Genomic DNA, 17,528 nt, shown 5'->3' on the forward strand with positions numbered 1-17,528 from the left:
TGGAGCTGCCACCACCACTTACTTAGCATCTGCTGTGTGCATTTGTGCAATGTCCTTCACATTCATTGTTTCCTTAACTGCAAAGGATCACAGTGAAGTGTGGATCTCACTTTAAAACAGAAAACTTCCTTTGGGTGTGCAGAATTGCTGGATCATATTATAGATGTATTTTTAATTTTTTGAGGAAGCCAGAAACAATACTTCCAAGAGACATCAGCACTCCCATGTTTCATTGCAGTTCTGTTCACTATAGCCAAGACATGGAAATATCCTAAATGCCCATAAACAAATAAATGGATTAAAAAGTGTGTAATATATATACACAATGGGACATTATTCAGCCATGAGAAAGAAGAACACCCTCCCAATTACGACAACATGAATGGACCTTGGGCTCCTTAAGCTACGTGAGATAACTCAGAAAGAGGAAGACAAATGTTGTATGTTATTACTTGTATGTGGAATCTAAAAAGGTCAAACTCATAAAAAGCAATGAAATGGTGGTTAGCCCAGGATAGGTGGGAGGATACGACTGATATTGTTTAAGGGTACAAACTTGCGCAAGTAGTAACTTAGCCATAGAGAGCTAATGTGCAGTATTAGGAATGCAGACAGCAATTAGGCACTATAATCACCAAGCTTGGTAAGAGACTAAAATTTTAATTTTCTCAATGACGAGAAACAAAAGATAACTATGTAATGCAATAGAGGCATGAAATATAGCTACAATGGCAATCATATTACTATATACACGTCTATCAAACTAACATGTTGTACATCCTAAATTTATCTTTGACATTTGAGAGTGTTATCTGTTAAATACATTCAATTAAAAAATGAGAAAACTGAGGCCCAGGGAGTTTATGTAACTTACCCAAAGTTACACAATTAGTAGGCAGTTAATCCAACAGTCAACCCAGTGTTACCTCCCACACCACAGATCCCCTGGGAGAAGTGGGCACAACTGAATGTAAACATCATTAATGAGAAGAAAAGATGACAGTTATGCTGACCTATTTCTTTTTTTCAGGTTCAGTCATTTTTAGCATCACTTGATGGAGAGAAGCTGGAGGTCTTAAAAAATGACCTAATTTCCATTAAAGACATCTTTGCAGCCAAAGTGTTCGAGAATGAAGAGAATCAAGAAGTGCAAGGTAAAGAAAAATAACCAATAAAATAGCAAGACAAACTGTTGGTGTCATCCTTATGAAGCTGCTGTTAATAAGCACAGCCGTTTAAACGGGAGAGGCACTAATTCAGCACTCCTGCTCACTGAGCACTCCTGCTCACTGAGCACTCCTGCTCACTTCCCAGCTCTGTGCCCCTGCTCTTGTCACAGGAGCTGGTCACACTGGTCACAATCCTCCCTTCCTCTGGGTGGGAGCTCCTGAGTCAGGCACCTTTACTTCTCTGATGTCCAGCATGTCACAGGCACAGAGCAAATGCATCTGATCAAATGATCAAAGAGCACGGGACACTCAACAGGGGCTCTGATGGCTAGAGTTTATGCTGCAGCGTCAAATTTTTTGTCTGCACGTGGAAGTCGTTGAATGTGGTTGGCGTTGACGGTAGGCAGGTCTTTGAGTGGATTTCTTTTCATTTTTTTCTCCTTCCTTTTAACTTCAGTGTGTAGGAGTTAGGGTGTGTTTGTAAGTGGCCTTCCCCCCGAAAGTACAGTTCTGAGAAAAGCGCACGGTACACCAGGGCTTGGAGTGTCAGGTTGTCAGTCGCTGCAGTGAGCCAGATGCACCCTCCCACGACACGCTTCCAGCCAGGTGATGACATGACCCAAGGAGACTAGAAGCGATCTTGTGAGAGGCCAGGCTTCCTTGAGAGGGGCCAAGATGTTCTCCAGGTTGGATGTGCTTAATGATTAGGTTGTCCCTTTGGGAGCAGAATCTAGTAAAGCATTTGCTATGTACATGGAGAGTGAGTGATGTCATCACCATGCACTGCAACTGCCATTGATTTGTGTAGGTTATGCTGAAAATTTAAGCAACCGTGGACACACAAGGCTGGCTTCTCCTAGGATCCTCTGAAGGGTCTTACATGCCACATTTTTACTACTTACTTGCTACTTGGCCTTGAACAAGGTATATAACCTTTCTGAAACTCAGTATTTTACCTATACAATGGAGACAGTGATACCTGTTCCCAAGGGCTATTGTAAGGATCAAATTAGATAATATACGTAAAAATGTATATTACAGTGCCTGGCACATGGAACTGCTCAAAGTGTTAGCTCTTCTAGTTATCAGACATGCTAACACAATGCTAGGAAAATAGCAAAGATGCAATAAGCTATAGCTTTTATTTACAATTGTACTTGTGATAATGTACATTCATATCATCCAGTCTCTGGAAGCATTTTGTGCCCCGGCATGATACATACCTTTAAAAAGAAAGTCACTCAGTCTTGTCCGACTCTTTGTGACCCCATGGACTACGCAGTCCATAGAATTCTCCAGGTCAGAATACTGGAGTGGTTAGCCTTTCCCTTCTCCAGGGGATCTTCCCAACCCAGGGATCAAACCCAGGTCTCCCACATTGCAGGCAGATTCTTTACCAGCTGAGCCACAAGGGAAGCCTAAGAATACTGGAATGGATAGCCTATCCCTTCTCCAGGGGATCTTCCCGACCCAGGAATCATACTGGGGTCTCCTTACAGGCGAATTCTGTACCAACTGAGCTATGAGGGAAGCCTAATACATACCTTTAATCAAAGCTCAAACACAGGAGCTCAAATGCTTCAGCCTAGATGTTCAGGGCAGTATTATTCTAAGCATTTGCAAACTGTCATTTAAAAAATATCTGCCCCCTTATTCCCACATACTGACCTTATGTGCCTTAAGTTTAATGAGATTTATGCTCATTGCATCAAGATAGAAGAATCAATTACACTGCAGCATAGAAAAAGGTCAGTATCAAAGAGACAGCTGGAGAGCAACGTTTCTGAGCATTTGCGTGTTGTTATGAAGTCACAAAGGATGACAGCCTTGTCTTTGCTTTAATAATGAAGAAACTAAGACACTAGCTGTCAGAGGTCCTATGGTTTGGATTATGGACCCAAGATGAACTAATGTAGATGCCTCTTTTCCAGAGTAACAATCACCAAAAAATGCAGGCTGTTTTTCTTCAGCTTCATGATACCTGAGGTAGACCTCTATCCTACTGGGGGTGTCATTCAGAACAGATAAAAAGAGGATCCCTAACATCAATGAAATATTATTGCCTGTATAAGTTAAGGCAGCATTGCATCCCCAACAAGTACTATTTCTTGGAGAGGAAACTTGATTCAAACTGTTAAATAGAAAATGTTACTCCATGTGTTATGTTCCAGTCTTAATACAGAGCTTCAATAAATGGAGATTTTTGAATCTGACCAAAAAGCAAATTACAGTCTTGAACAGCTTGCTTAGGAAATGGTAGATTCGTCTCTCTTTAAGTGATGGAACCCTGTTACCTCCCATAATACAATATGTTCATTTTCCTAAAGGAAATCTCCAGATTATCAAAGCACTACTAATTTTAATTAATTTAATAAATAGATGTCATTTAAATACCTAAAGAAGAACGGGAAAGAAGAATACCAGGGTTGTCATTAAATCAACCCAGGTATGATGGAGTGTTACAAACTCCAGAAAGGTGAGGGATTAACTAAAAGCTGTCAAGAACAATCTCGTCAGTGAGAGCGAGTAGACAATCCAGGAGCCAAAGTCTAGGAGAAACCAGAGCGTTTGCATCATATTTTTTCTTGTAAGCACTTATATTTCTAAAATACCTCTAACACCTAAATAATTTATTTGATCGTCTCAGAAAATGTAATAAACTGTCATTTTTAGATAAATTTAATATTGGGCTCCTCTGTTTTTAATAACGTTAGCTTGCATGTTTATCTTTCCAGCAACATGTAATTTTATTACACTGCCATGGGTCTCTAATTTGGTTTCCCACTGTTGTAAGGAGATTTCTAAAAGCTATTTCCTCTTTTCACTGCCTTGGTGAAAAACTTCTCAGCAACATGTACAGACCAAGAATTGTAGTAATAGGTCTTTTTTGTTGCAACATTCTTTATTATCTGTGTTTTTATCTACTTTCATTTTTCTCTGTGATGATTTTCCTAAAATGTTTGCTCTGCGTTTTTGGTATATTTCTCTGTTTTATGACAGAAATGCACATTTAAAAACTGGAGATACACAGAGTATATATATCCTAATTTAGTATGGATTACTTTCAAATATTTTTAATCTCCCTATGTTTATATCTTTGCAGCATATAACAATATAGTTATATAAAACTTTAGTGTTTACAAAATACTTACACATTTGTTTTATTTGGTCCTTACAATAACACTAAAAAGGAGATGGGTGGGTTTTCTTGCCCTAAATTTACAGAAGAGGAAGTGGAAGCTAAGAAGCCTTGTAACTGGCCCCAGTCACAGACCCACTAACTACAGGAGCTAGGGAAGGACCCCAGCCTCAAGTCAGGCTCTTTCTGCCCTGCTGTGCTGCCCCACACAGATGAGAAGGACCAGGCAGTTGGGGAATGAGAACCTGTGGGAGCTGCCCTTCTAAATTTGCCCATTTAGAGAAGGTGAGACCAAGACCTCTGACTAGCAGAGAGAGAATCTCAATTTTTGATGGAATCCCATTCACTTTCTCTCTAATTCTCTCTTTGTAGGCCTCCAATTCTCCCTTTTTCTGCTTGTGACTAATGCCTTTCTCATCCTGGAAGGCTAGGTTCAAGCATCATCTCCTTCTGGAAGCTTTCTTAATACCCATGCTCAACCTTTGCAACAGCCTGCTCTATCTGAGCACTCGCCTTATGGATTTTTATGATTTGCTTGTATCACTTCACCATGGACAAAGACAGCCATCTCTCGACCCCAGGGCACATGCCTCCCTCTGCCGGCCACAGCTACCCTGGCCCCCCATGTGACTCACTCCCCTCCTCCTCTGGGCTCTTACCCAAAAGTCACTTTCTCAGCTGGGAGATTCTTAACCCCCAGCTGTCCCTATTCCCCTTCCTTGGTTTCTTCTTCTCCATAAAGCTTCTTACCTGACATATATGCTTTCCATCTCTAGTATCTTTATTGACCTGCTCCCTGGTGAGAATAAGTATATAAATTCTAGGGGATGATAAACTGATATAGGCCTGGCTATCTTGGCAAGCTGTGATTAACCATTTTGTCTCTAAAACAGAAACAAAGACAGGCAGACAAGTGTTAGCTACAGAATTTCTCACACAGCTCAGGCCTCTCTGAAGCTGCCATCTTCACCCACTAACCTAAGCCAGGTATTTCCTTCTCAGGGGGTTTTGAGATCATGTAGTCAGGCCAGACAAATGATGCTTTTATAGTGTACCCCCTCCTCACCGCAGACTAGTGATACAACCCACAGTGGAATCAATTCTTTCATTTATTTATTTCTTATTAAGGTATAGTTGAATTACAGTGTTGTGTTAATTACTGCTATACAGCAAAGTGACTCAGTTATACATATATAAGCATTCTTTTTCGTATTATTTTGTATTATGGTTTATTGCAGGATACTGAACGTTGTTCCCCGTGCTATACAGTAGGACCTTGTTGTTTATCCATTCTATTCATATATATACCAATTTGCATCTGCTAATCCCAGACCCCCACTCCTACCCTCTCCCACCCACTCCGCCTTGGCAACCAGTCTACTCTCTATGTCCTTGATTTTGTTTCTGTTTGACGGATAGGTTCATTTGTGTCATATTTTAGATTCCACAATAAGTGATATCATATGGTTGTCTTTCTCTTTCTGACTTACTTCACGTAGTATGATAATCTCTAGTTGCATGAAATCAATTCTTTAGCACTAATCAGAAACTTTAAAAATGGCCTCAACTTGTAGATTCAAATGAGAGATAGAAGATGGTAACTTTTAAAGATCTCTCTTTTTCATTGCCCATCAATGAGATTAATTTTATTTCATGTATATGACATGTTATATAATCAATATATTAGTAAATATGGTACAACTGATTAGTAAATTATTTTTCAATCATTATTCATTTTATCACCCGTTATGTTCCAGGCACTGTGTTAGAGTCTCTAGATTCAAGAATGAGCAAAACAAATACCATTTGTACCCTTAGGTAACTTCCAATCTGGAGGGAAGACATACCATTATGAAATATTGTATGACCAGGCAGGTGTCATAGGAAACCATGAGAAGTTTCTCCAGAGATAGGTTGTTATAGGTGTTAAGATAAAAGTAGATGATCCACGGAGACTAATTCTGCTTGCTCAGCACTGTGGCTCTGTGGACACAAAAGGGCGCCCTGGGGTATCATTAAGGGTTGCAATGCTAAGCATAACAATACTATAAGCCTTAAATACAGTGTTGTCCCAGGGCTCTCAGGCCTGAGAAACATCATTAATTTGTTCACGCAGTCATTCAACAAATAGGCGCTGACCGTCTATACCTGTTATGGTATACATGGTCCCTCCCTGCCTTCATCCTTCATGTGCCCTTCAGTCTAGCCCAGGGGCGCCCCAGCTAGAGCTGTGAGCAGCAAGGCTTTACCAGCCCCCCACCCAGCTGCAGCCTGCTACCTCGCCACTGTGCTTGAATATCCGGGCACGGCTCATCTTTTCCCGGAGCTGGAGGGTGGGCTGCTGCCACCCCCGACTTATACTCTGACTGCAGGCTGTAAGGTTAGGGGAGCTGCCACATTCTGCAGGATGAAAAAGAAATCATGCTTCTTACTTCTGTCATTTTCTATTTCCAGGCATAGAAGAAAACAAAGAAGAGTTTGCTAGCATGCTTACAGAGCTTCTCTTTGAATTACATGTTGCAGCCACACCTGACAAACTCAATAAGGTCAGCCCCATCTGAGTCTGAGTGTTTGTTTGTTTTTTTAAAAAGGTCTTGGTTGTAAAATTCCAGAGATTCACCTGAAATAGGAAAAACCCCCAAGCCCCAAATGGCACGTGGTGGGAGAGGAGTCCCAGGCCAGAAGTTAAGATTTGATGAGGCAACATCATGAAATGTAACTGTTGAGAACATGCTAGGCTGTGTGATGAGACCTGCATTTTAGCTGCAGCTTCACTGGTGTGATCTTGAACAAGTCACTTCTCCACAGAATAGGATTTTATTCAAAGCAGGGTTATCTTCAGCCTACAGGAGGAAAGAGGCTGAATTACCAAAGGGCTTTTGCAAATTCCATCTCCCGTCACCTCGAAAGTGACATGCCAGAATCAGGCAGAGAAAGCACACCAGCCAGAGCCAGGTCACCCGCACGACCCTTCCCACTGGAAAGCTGGTGCCTCGTCCTAAGATCTAAGGCCATCCGGGCTTTCATGGTCTGGGTTACTCTGATAGTAACACAGGATGTTTTGCAAGTTTGTACAAGGTCTTGCTACAGCATTTCTTAGTGAGGTCACTGAGCATTAATTACTTAAAACGGTGTCATTTCCCCCTTCTCTCTCTCTTTCTTTTTCTTCTTTTTAACCATCAGTGATTGACACAGGTCCTCACTCATCAAGGTGAGTGAGGAAAATGCAGACTGAGGCAGGGAGGTGCAGAGATGAGTAATTCTTTATCTCTGATAGAGGTCACCAATTCTGGCAGGTCAGTGACTTGAACACAGTGGGGAAATTGCCTCATTCCTCTCCGTGCAGCAGCTGCCACTGCTCAGACAGTGTGTGTGTGGTGCCTCCAAGGTCTAACTGGTTTACTTACATAGTCAGGTAAAGCTTTGTCCCTAAAAGAGGACACACACAAGGATAGTTTTGTCAGATTTTGTCTCCCCTAATCTTCTCCCTGTTAACTTTCCATCAACACTCTGTGTTAAACTTTGACGTGCAAGCTTTCAAATGAGAAGTCAGTTTCACACAAGCTCAGATAAAAATTAAGCAAACAGCTTAAACTGCAATGCAAAAGCTAGTGAGTCTGCCCTTTCAAAATCCAGGGAATAATACATAGGGAAGGTGGTTTATGCTTGGTCAATAACTTTAAAGGCCACATGTTGCTCAAATTGCAAATTGCACTCATGTGAAATGAAATTAATCATAGTTCTCTCCTCCCCCACCACCACCCTGAGGTCAGAAGAGGAGAGGTCATGGCTGGAGAGGAGCAGAGCCATCCTTCATCTTCCCAGTGTGATACATTATTAGGTTCATGAAACACTGAGGGCTTCATGAAGAAATTTGCTTTAGCAATGACCCTGGCTAAATTTCATATATATATATATATATATATATATATATATATATATATATATATATATATATATTTGTATGTATATATTCTATCATGCTTTTATAATTGGTCAGGAAAAGTGAAAAATATACTATGGCTTTTCCAGAGTGACTGTCACTTTTATTCCTATCTGAATATCATTTTAGAATGCTTTCCAAAAATTTCTCTGGCCCTGTGGTATTCTCTCCATACATTCTTTCTATTATGTCCCTTTTCTTACTGTATTTTACCAGAAAGCAACAACAAGGTGTTTTTAAGGAGGTTGAATAATTGCCCCACCACTCTTTAAACATACAGAAAACCACCCTTAATGGATTAGGATTTGATTCAAGTCATGGGATTGGCTTTTGTGTCTCTGTATTTGTACAATAGACATATTGCTTTGGTTGCCGGGGGGTCCTTTGCAGGCCATGAAAAAAGCTCATGACTGGGTGGAAGAGGATCAAACTGTGGTATCAGTAGATGTGGCTGAAGAGCCAGAAGACAAAACTGAGAAGGAAGAAAAGGAAGAGAAACCTGAAAACCCCGAAGAAGACAAGAAGAAAGAAAAGACAAATAAGACAGTCGAGGTAAACATGTTACAGGTCATCCACCTAAACAGCAGTAATATGTAAATTTTATTAGCAGCTTCATTTTAAGTGAGGCAAAGCCATTTCATCTTCATTTGTACCCTATTCCACACTAATATGAGTCTTAATGTAATAAACACTAAAATCCCTCTATGCCAAGACATTTCATGACTTAGCACAGATATTGTAGCCTTCCTCCATAGCTTTACAATTATAATTTAAAGGAAAAAAGATCTTTAAGAACCTAGTTGATTTATTCTTTAAGGTAAAATTCCATCCTATATGCAAATTTGTAACCATAAAATGTCTTTATGCCCTTTAACTAATGAGGTAATTGAAGCTTTTTTGAAAAAATTTCATTACCATAGTTTTTATTCTGTAGTTTAATAAATTTATATGTGCATAATTTAGAAGCTGCCTGTGTTAAAAAAATGCATTTGCAATAACTTCATTTTACATTGAATTTTAGATAAAGAAACTTACAATTTAGATCACTCTAAAGAAAAATATCTACTGAGGTCTATTCACTCAGCCATCCTTCTACACGCTTTCTTGGGTATCTGCCTGTTATGTGCCCAGCATTACACTGACAACTGGGGCGTGTACATGTGTGTGCTCAGTTGCTCAGCTGTGTCTGACTCTTTGTGACTCCATGAGCCTAGCCTGCCAGGCTCCTCTGTCCATGGAATTTTCCGGGCAAGAACACTGGAATGGGTTACCATTTCCTTCTCCAGGAGATCTTACCTACCCAGGGATCGAACCCGTGTATTTTGCATCTCCTGCATTGGCAGGCAGATTCTTTACCAGTTGGGCCACCGGGGAAGCCCAAGAACTGGGGACACGGCTATAAAGTACGATTGTCATGTCCCTGGGACCCAGTGACACTTCTATTTTATGGTAGCATTTCCATTTAGAATAGTCTACCCATTAAACTTTGGGTAATTTTTTTTCAGGTCATATTTGTTTGGTTTTCTTCCCAAGAATTATTTAATTTTTTTTAATGTTACAAGATTTTTTAGAAAGTATCTGCTCAGTGAATAATTTTCTGACTTATACTTTTTGCTTTCAGGAAGTGTACATGCTGTCCGTTGAAAGCCTGGCAGAAGTAACAGCTCGCTGTATTGAGCAGCTTCATAAAGTAGCAGAATTAATTCTTCACGGACAAGAAGAAGAAAAATCAGCTCAGGACCAAGCAAAAGTTCTGATAAAGTAAATGTTACTTTTAATTCTTATTTCTCAAATTGTATGTATTTGTGTCATTCAAACGTGCACACACAGACCCATGTACACCCTTGGCTGCTAGAGATTCCCATCGCAGTCAACTAGGTCCATTGCTCTGCCGTCATCTTGAGAAATAAGGACTCTATTAAGAAACGAGCATGCTAGGGAGAATAGTAATAGTTAGCTAGACATTCCAAGAATTATTTTTGGAGAGATCGCTTCATGGGAAATAGATGGGGAAACAGTGGAATCAGTGTCAGACTTTATTTTGGGGGGCTCCAAAATCACTGCAGGTAGTGACTGCAGCCATGAAATTAAAAGACGCTTACTCCTTGGAAGGAAAGTTATGACCAACCTAGATAGCATATTCAAAAGCAGAGATATTACTTTGCCGACTAAGGTCCGTCTAGTCAAGGCTATGGTTTTTCCAGCGGTCATGTATGGATGTGAGAGTTGGACTGTGAAGAAGGCTGAGCGCCGAAGAATTGATGCTTTTGAACTGTGGTGTTGGAGAAGACTCTTGAGAGTTCCTTGGACTGCAAGGAGATCCAACCAATCCATTCTGAAGGAGATCAGCCCTGGCTGTTCTTTGGAAAGAATGATGTTAAAGCTGAAATTCCAGTACTTTGGCCACCTCATGCAAAGAGTTGACTTATTGGAAAAGACTCTGATGCTGGGAGGGATTGGGAGCAGGAGGAGAAGGGGATGACAGAGGATGAGATGGGTGGATGGCGTCACGGACTCGATGGACGTGAGTTTGAGTGAACTCCGGGAGTTGGTGATGGACAGGGAGGCCTGGTGTGCTGCGATTCATGGGGTCGCAAAGAGTCGCACATGGCTGAGTGACTGAACTGAACTGAACTGAAGAGAAGACACCCTACATCTTTCAGAGCTAAGTATTTGTTTTAGTAAGTCAGGGTCTTGGAAGTATAAAGCTTTGAAGATAATTACATTTTTAACATGCTGCACAAATAGAGAAAAGACACCTTAATGGACTTCTCAGCTAGTTTCATAGAAATATACAAACCACCCCCACTGTTCCTAGGGACTTGGACCAGCTCTGCATATTCTGAATCTGGCAGTGATGGTCACTATTGTAAGCCAGTTCATTATGGATTGCTTGTGTGTGCATATTTGCTGTAATATGTTTGTTCTTCAATAAGCTACTATTAGTTTATCTAGTGAAATAAAAACGTGTATATATGTAACATTATATACATGAAAATAGCTGGTATCAAGTGTTCATTAAAATAGTTGATTATGGAAGTGAAGAATAAGCCATTAACTTTTAGGCACATGACTATATGCTGTGGTATAGAGAACTAGCACAAATGCCCTCTCCTTATTATGAATATATAGACGCAGGAGCCAAAATAAGAGCCTCCTAAAATATATGGGTGCATGTACACATGTATACACACGTGCACGTCTGAAAACTGTCACTCAACTAGTCTTCTCTTATTACCAAATTCAGCAATGCAGGTTGGGGAGCAAATTTTTAATGGAAAGACCTTCCCAAAACTCATTCTTAGTGTCTGGTGGCATTTTTCCTCACTTGTCCAGATTTGGCATCTAGTTTAGATTTTCATATCTAAACATGTGGAAATCAAAGATATTATAAGCCCTGCACCATCCTACCCTTAAAATGCGTACAAAGAATATGTACTTGTCTCAGTGTAGAGGGAAAAGGAAACAGTAAAATAGGAAAAGTTTAAAGTGTTGAGGAAAAATCTGAGTACTGTTTACGGTGCTGATTTGAAAGAAGAGGGCTGAAGTCAGAGGTTTCTGAGTATGGAAAGCAGAGCCGTACTCTTAGCTCCTTTCCCATCCCCAGCCCCTGACTGTCCCAACCTTACCAAGCTGCTCCAAGAAAAAGGTAATAAGGCCTCATATATGTCTGTATAGTAAGTGCTTTATCATCCTCGTGCCCAAGAACATAGGCAGAACTACTCTTTGCCATCTCCAGCCTCACTCCTGACCCTTTTTGCAGTTAAGTCTTGGATGGGTGGATGGGTGGAAGGGGGGATAGATGGATATAAGGCAACATACCTGAATACATTGTCTAGACACAACCCCTATTTATCAGAATGAAACTTACTTCCACTGACATCACTAAATCTTTTGCTGTGTAAGATTCTTAACTTGGAGTTATTGTCTTGCTAATAGCATTTTAATCACTGTTCATGTAAGTATATATACTTGTTAAAAAATTGGGCAATATGCACATTGTTAGGTAATTAGGTTTTGAGTTTTTGTCATCATCTTCTATATTATGACAAATATTACTCTGTTAAATATTTGTATCTACCTTGTGTTATTTTCTTGGGGTAAAGTCCTACATGTAGAAAGGCTGGAATAAGCACAGAGTTTTGATGTAAGTCTTAAAAAACATATTCTACAGTATCTTTGATTTGAGGCATCTCATAAAAACATAATCAAGATATAAAGAGACATCTGAGTTTGAATTCCAGCTCTATCATATTCTTGTCCTAAGCAAGTTACTTAACCTTCTTAAATGTCAATTTCTTCATTTATAAAATGGGAAAAATCACAGACCCTAACCAGACCACCTGACCTGCCTCTTGAGAAACCTATATGCAGGTCAGGAAGCAACAGTTAGAACTGGACATGGAACAACAGACTGGTTCCAAATAGGAAAACGAGTACGTCAAGGCTGTATATTGTCACCCTGCTTATTTAACTTCTATGCAGAGTACATCATGAGAAATGCTGGACTCAAAGAAACACAAGCTGGAATCAAGATTGCCAGGAGAAATATCAATAACCTCAGATATGCAGATGTCACCACCCTTATGGCAGAAAGTGAAGAGGAACTAAAAAGCCTCTTGATGAAAGTGAAAGAGGAGAGTGAAAAAGTTGGCTTAAAGCTCAACATTCAGAAAATGAAGATCATGACATCCGGTCCCATCACTTCATGGGAAATAGTTGGGGAAACAGTGGAAACAGTGTCAGACTTTATTTTGGGGGGCTCCAAAATCACTGCAGATGGTGATTGCAGCCGTGAAATTAAAAGACGTTTACTCCTTGGAAGGAAAGTTATGACCAATCTAGATAGCATATTCAAAAGCAGAGATATTACTTTGCCAACAAAGGTCCATCTAGTCAAGGCTATGGTTTTTCCAGCGGTCATGTATGGATGTGAGAGTTGGACTGTGAAGAAAGCTGAGCGGCGAAGAATTGCTGCTTTTGAACTGTGGTGTTGGAGAAGACTCTTGAGAGTCCCTTGGACTGCAAGGAGATCCAACCAGTCCATTCTGAAGGAGATCAGTCCTGAGATTTCTTTGGAAGGAATGATGCTAAAGCTGGAACTCCAGTACTTTGGCCAGCTCATGCGAAGAGTTGACTCATTGGAAAAGACTCTGATGCTGGGAGGGATTGGGGGCAGGAGGAAAAGGGGACGACAAAGGATGAGATGGCTGGATGGCATCACTGACTCAATGGACGTGAGTCTGAGTGAACTCCAGGAGTTGGTGATGGACAGGGAGGCCTGGCGTGCTGCGATTCATGGGGTCGCAAAGAGTCAGACACGACTGAGTGACTGAACTGAACTGAATGAAGCCATTATGAGGATTAAATGTGATTTTGCGTACAAACGTACTTAACATGGTACCTCAGTGACTGTTCATTATTATTTTCAAATGACCAAAATGCTGGTCCCTTGGCAATAGTCTTAAACCCCTACACATGTGGAACTCCAGCCTGGTAATTTCCTGCATATGTTTTTGCTTCTAAAAAGAGGTAGGGTGAGAATTAATTAAACTGTGACTGTGAGTCATAGAAGAATACTAAGGGAAATTTCTACAGAGCATCTTCAAACTTGTGTGCCCTTCTTTTAAAGGGAATGCTGTATTAGTATCAATAATTGTATGAACAATTCAATTATTTTCCTTAACTAAAAATCCCCAAATCTCTTTTTTTTTCTTCTTTCAGATTAACTACTGCAATGTGCAAAGAAGTGGCCTCGTTATCAGAGAAGTTTACAACTTCTTTAACCACTGTTGGGGTAAGACTGTGATACAGGCTCTTTTTCTTCACCTTTTTAAAGGGAAGGTCTGTTAGGGGCTGTGAGATGAAGTAGAGGATGGAATGCCTTCTTTGATAGCTCCACAAGCAGAAATGCAGCCAAGACATTTACTAAAATGAGGTTTGAGCATCTTCTTTGGCAACAGGTGGCTCAAGGCTCTCATCCGATTGAATTCTAGATGCGACCAGATCAGTTATACAAGATACTGGGTGGATTTTCAAACCTCTCTGGGTCTCATTTCCTGTATTTGTTAAAGAAAAAAATATCAAATGAAGATTCTATTACTTAATATCTGTGATATATAATACTAAAATTTCTATTAAAATAAGTCATTCTTAATATTCACATTCACTTGTCTTCAAAGCCTAGTTTATAAGCCACAGAAGCTTTATTGTTACACTTCAACTTTAACCAAAAGAAAAAAAAATATTATCAACCAATCTGTAGAAGTGTTTCTGTTCTCAAAGTAACAAATTTGAGAGGTTTAGCCTTCCTTGGAGATGTGGCTTCTGGTTATTTTCTAGAGAAATCAGTCATGTTATATAACTCAACCTAGTGGGGCTGGAGGAGATAGTGGAAGTTTCCTTTTCAAGGTTTCCACTTTTCCTTTAAGGCCCTGGATCCAAGGGCAGATGGTTCTTTACATGAGAAACAGCAAGTTTTGCTTCCTGTCTTAGCTAGGGTGTTTGGGTAATAAATGTATTAGTGTCCTAGGGCTGCCTTAACAAATACCACACACTGGGTGACCAGCACAACCTCAACTAATTAAATCTGTAAAGCCCTATCTATCTCCAAATAAGGTCACATTCTGATATACTGGAGGTAAGGGCTTCAACATATATCTTTGGGGGCCACAATTCAATCCATGACAGGCAGTAAAGGAACTTTATTAAAAGTGGTGGAGGTGTATGAGCAGCTGTGGGGACTCCTCAGCAGAGCTCATGCACCTTCTCTCTGGAGCATTGCTATTAATATTAATGTGACTCAACTCCAGCAGTTCCCAGTTCTCTCCCTTCAAATTCTAGGATCCTGGGTGAGAAGGTTTGAAAGGCTCAATAGCATGCCTCAGATATCCATCTGGTGTCACCAGTAGTGACTGAGGACAGAGTCATTGCATGTAGACCTACCTGGCTGCTGCAACGCACCTCCCCTCACCCCAGGAGAAGGGCAGTTCTCAAAAAGAAAAAAGCAGAAATGATTGTAGACTGACTGTCAGGAGATGTACACCTCCCACATTTCTGTAAGTGGCTTAGTTAATAAAGGATGAGCTACATACCAATGATTCATTCTGCTGTCAGAGAATATGGTCTGCCTCTCCCATTTTGCAAAACACCAGCTTTTAATATTTGTCTGATTTTAGGCCTTCAGCAGCAGAGCTTCGCTGTAAGCAGGCAGAGTGAAGGGGGGCTGCAGGTAGAAGCTTACTCATAGGATAGGCTTGACAAAGCACACTTCTGTGCGCGGCATTGCCTAGGTTAACTGATGCTGGTGCTCTTGGTGTAACTGCTAGATTTACAGAGCGGTGTGAAGTCTTCATCAGAATGGGGTGACCTTGGCTACTCGGCTTCCCAAGGCTCTATTGTATCCTCTTTTCACTCTTTCTGCTTTTTTCCAGTTTACTACCTGAGACCCTGAGTCCCGGAGGGGTGAACTAATTCACCCAGACTTCTCAGTTAGTCTCTCAACTCCCAGTTGGCTGCCCATCAGACAGGAGGCAGACAGCTAACTGGCTCTCTATAGTTCCCTAGTGATGAGGTTATATATGTCTTTGTGTATATGTGCCATATGTTTTTTTATGATTCATGTTATAAACATGAATTTCTTTTTTAAATTTATGTATTTTTAATTGAAGGATAATTGCTTTACCGTATTGCATTGGTTTCTACCAAACATCAACATGAAACAACCAGGGTATACCCATGTTAAACATTAATTTATTTACATTGATTGGTAATATTCATGGGATTGCTTTCCATTGTCTTTAATGTAGTGTATTCCAACACAATGCTTCTCAAACCTTAATGTGCAAGCGAATAACCTAGAAATCTTATTAAATGCAGATTTTGATTCAATGGGTCTTGGATGAGCACTGAGATTCTGCATTTTCTACAAGCTCCGAGGTGGTAGTAGTGCTCCTGACTCCTATCCTACTCTTTGAGTAGCAAAGTTCTAGCAGAGAAGTATGTACTTGAATGAGTATACACACAAAAATGAATGAATATACCCACATATACACAAAAACTACACGCACATGCGTGTCCAAATGTTTGCATATACAAAATCAGGAATACACAAATTGTCATTTTGAAGAAGGAAAAAACCAGATCTAAAGATGGTTTATGAAATGCCATCTCACCACAACAGTACCTCTTGTCTTGTGCTGTAATAAATCATTCATATCAAGTTATTGTTTCTGTTCTCTAAAAGAGCCATTATTCATAACTTGAAGTTAATGAGTGTATATTGCTCTCCAGACTCTATTTAAATTGCTTGCACATCTCATTGATTCTAAAAGCCAATGTCATTTTATTGCCCTCATTTTGATTATATTTTAGAGGTTTATTGATAATCAAATAAACATGAAAGCAAACCATAATGGATTTTCTGGTTACTTACTAAAATGACTAGGTTTTTAAAGAGTTTTTCCCCAAGACTCCATTATGCTTTCCCCAGTAAGACATTATTTAGCCCTCAATAGAGTAATGTCAATGAAAGTGGGCTGCTCTGGGAAGACAGACTTCATTCATATCCTTTTGTTTACCATAACATTTTTCAAGTACCGTGAGAGACAACAGCCTATTAAGACTGCCGTCTCTCTTTCTAGTCCCTTTAATTATTTATTGTCTAAGAGTAGATTGAACATTTTAGATAGAGAAGACTGTTGATTAATGGACCAATAGCAGACATAATAATAATGGTTACATGGACACTAACACTTTTTGAACACCTGCTTAACACTGGACTCTGTATTCTGCACTTTACATATATTCATGTTTTGCAAACTGGAATCTGCCAACCTGTTTGCAAGTTATATTCAAGAGTATTTTAACTTTGCTGCCAACCTAGAAGACATACCCTAAAACCAAGTACCTGTGCTTGTATTTAAAAGAAAAATAGACAGACTAGGGCTGGGACTGATAAAGGCAAGTAAAGGTACTTAACCTGTCTACCAGATTTAAGGGGACCATCTCTCAAAGAGATAAAGAGACAACCTCAGTCATCTGGATAGATGCAATATTTTAAAAATCAAAATGAATACCAAAAGTCATGATGAACAAAATATAAAAATTTTAAGCAAAGACTGAAGCTAACTCTGTCCAACTCAAGCTCACTCACCTCCCCCTAATCCCAAACCTGTACAAGATTTGAATGGTTTAAAAGGTCTGAGTTTAAATTTTTAGCTGCATGACCTTAAATAACTTGTTCAACCTTCCTGATTCATATTTTCTCATCTGTGAA

General features: G+C 40.0%; 1 protein-coding gene across 2 annotated transcripts in view; it reads left to right on the forward strand.

The window, feature by feature from the left end:
* The window catches only part of FAM114A1 (family with sequence similarity 114 member A1), a 70,404-nt gene that overhangs the window by 48,918 nt on the left and 3,958 nt on the right, over positions 1 to 17,528 (forward strand). For both annotated transcript variants that reach the window (XM_018049372.1, XM_018049373.1), the window contains exons 8-12: positions 1,031 to 1,154; positions 6,763 to 6,854; positions 8,642 to 8,803; positions 9,873 to 10,012; positions 13,976 to 14,048. In XM_018049372.1, coding sequence (XP_017904861.1) covers positions 1,031 to 1,154; positions 6,763 to 6,854; positions 8,642 to 8,803; positions 9,873 to 10,012; positions 13,976 to 14,048 — 591 coding nt within the window. The remainder of the gene's footprint in view (positions 1 to 1,030; positions 1,155 to 6,762; positions 6,855 to 8,641; positions 8,804 to 9,872; positions 10,013 to 13,975; positions 14,049 to 17,528) is intronic.

This window comes from Capra hircus, chromosome 6 (genome assembly GCF_001704415.2).
Source record: "Capra hircus breed San Clemente chromosome 6, ASM170441v1, whole genome shotgun sequence".
Classification (NCBI taxonomy): Eukaryota; Metazoa; Chordata; class Mammalia; order Artiodactyla; family Bovidae; genus Capra; species Capra hircus.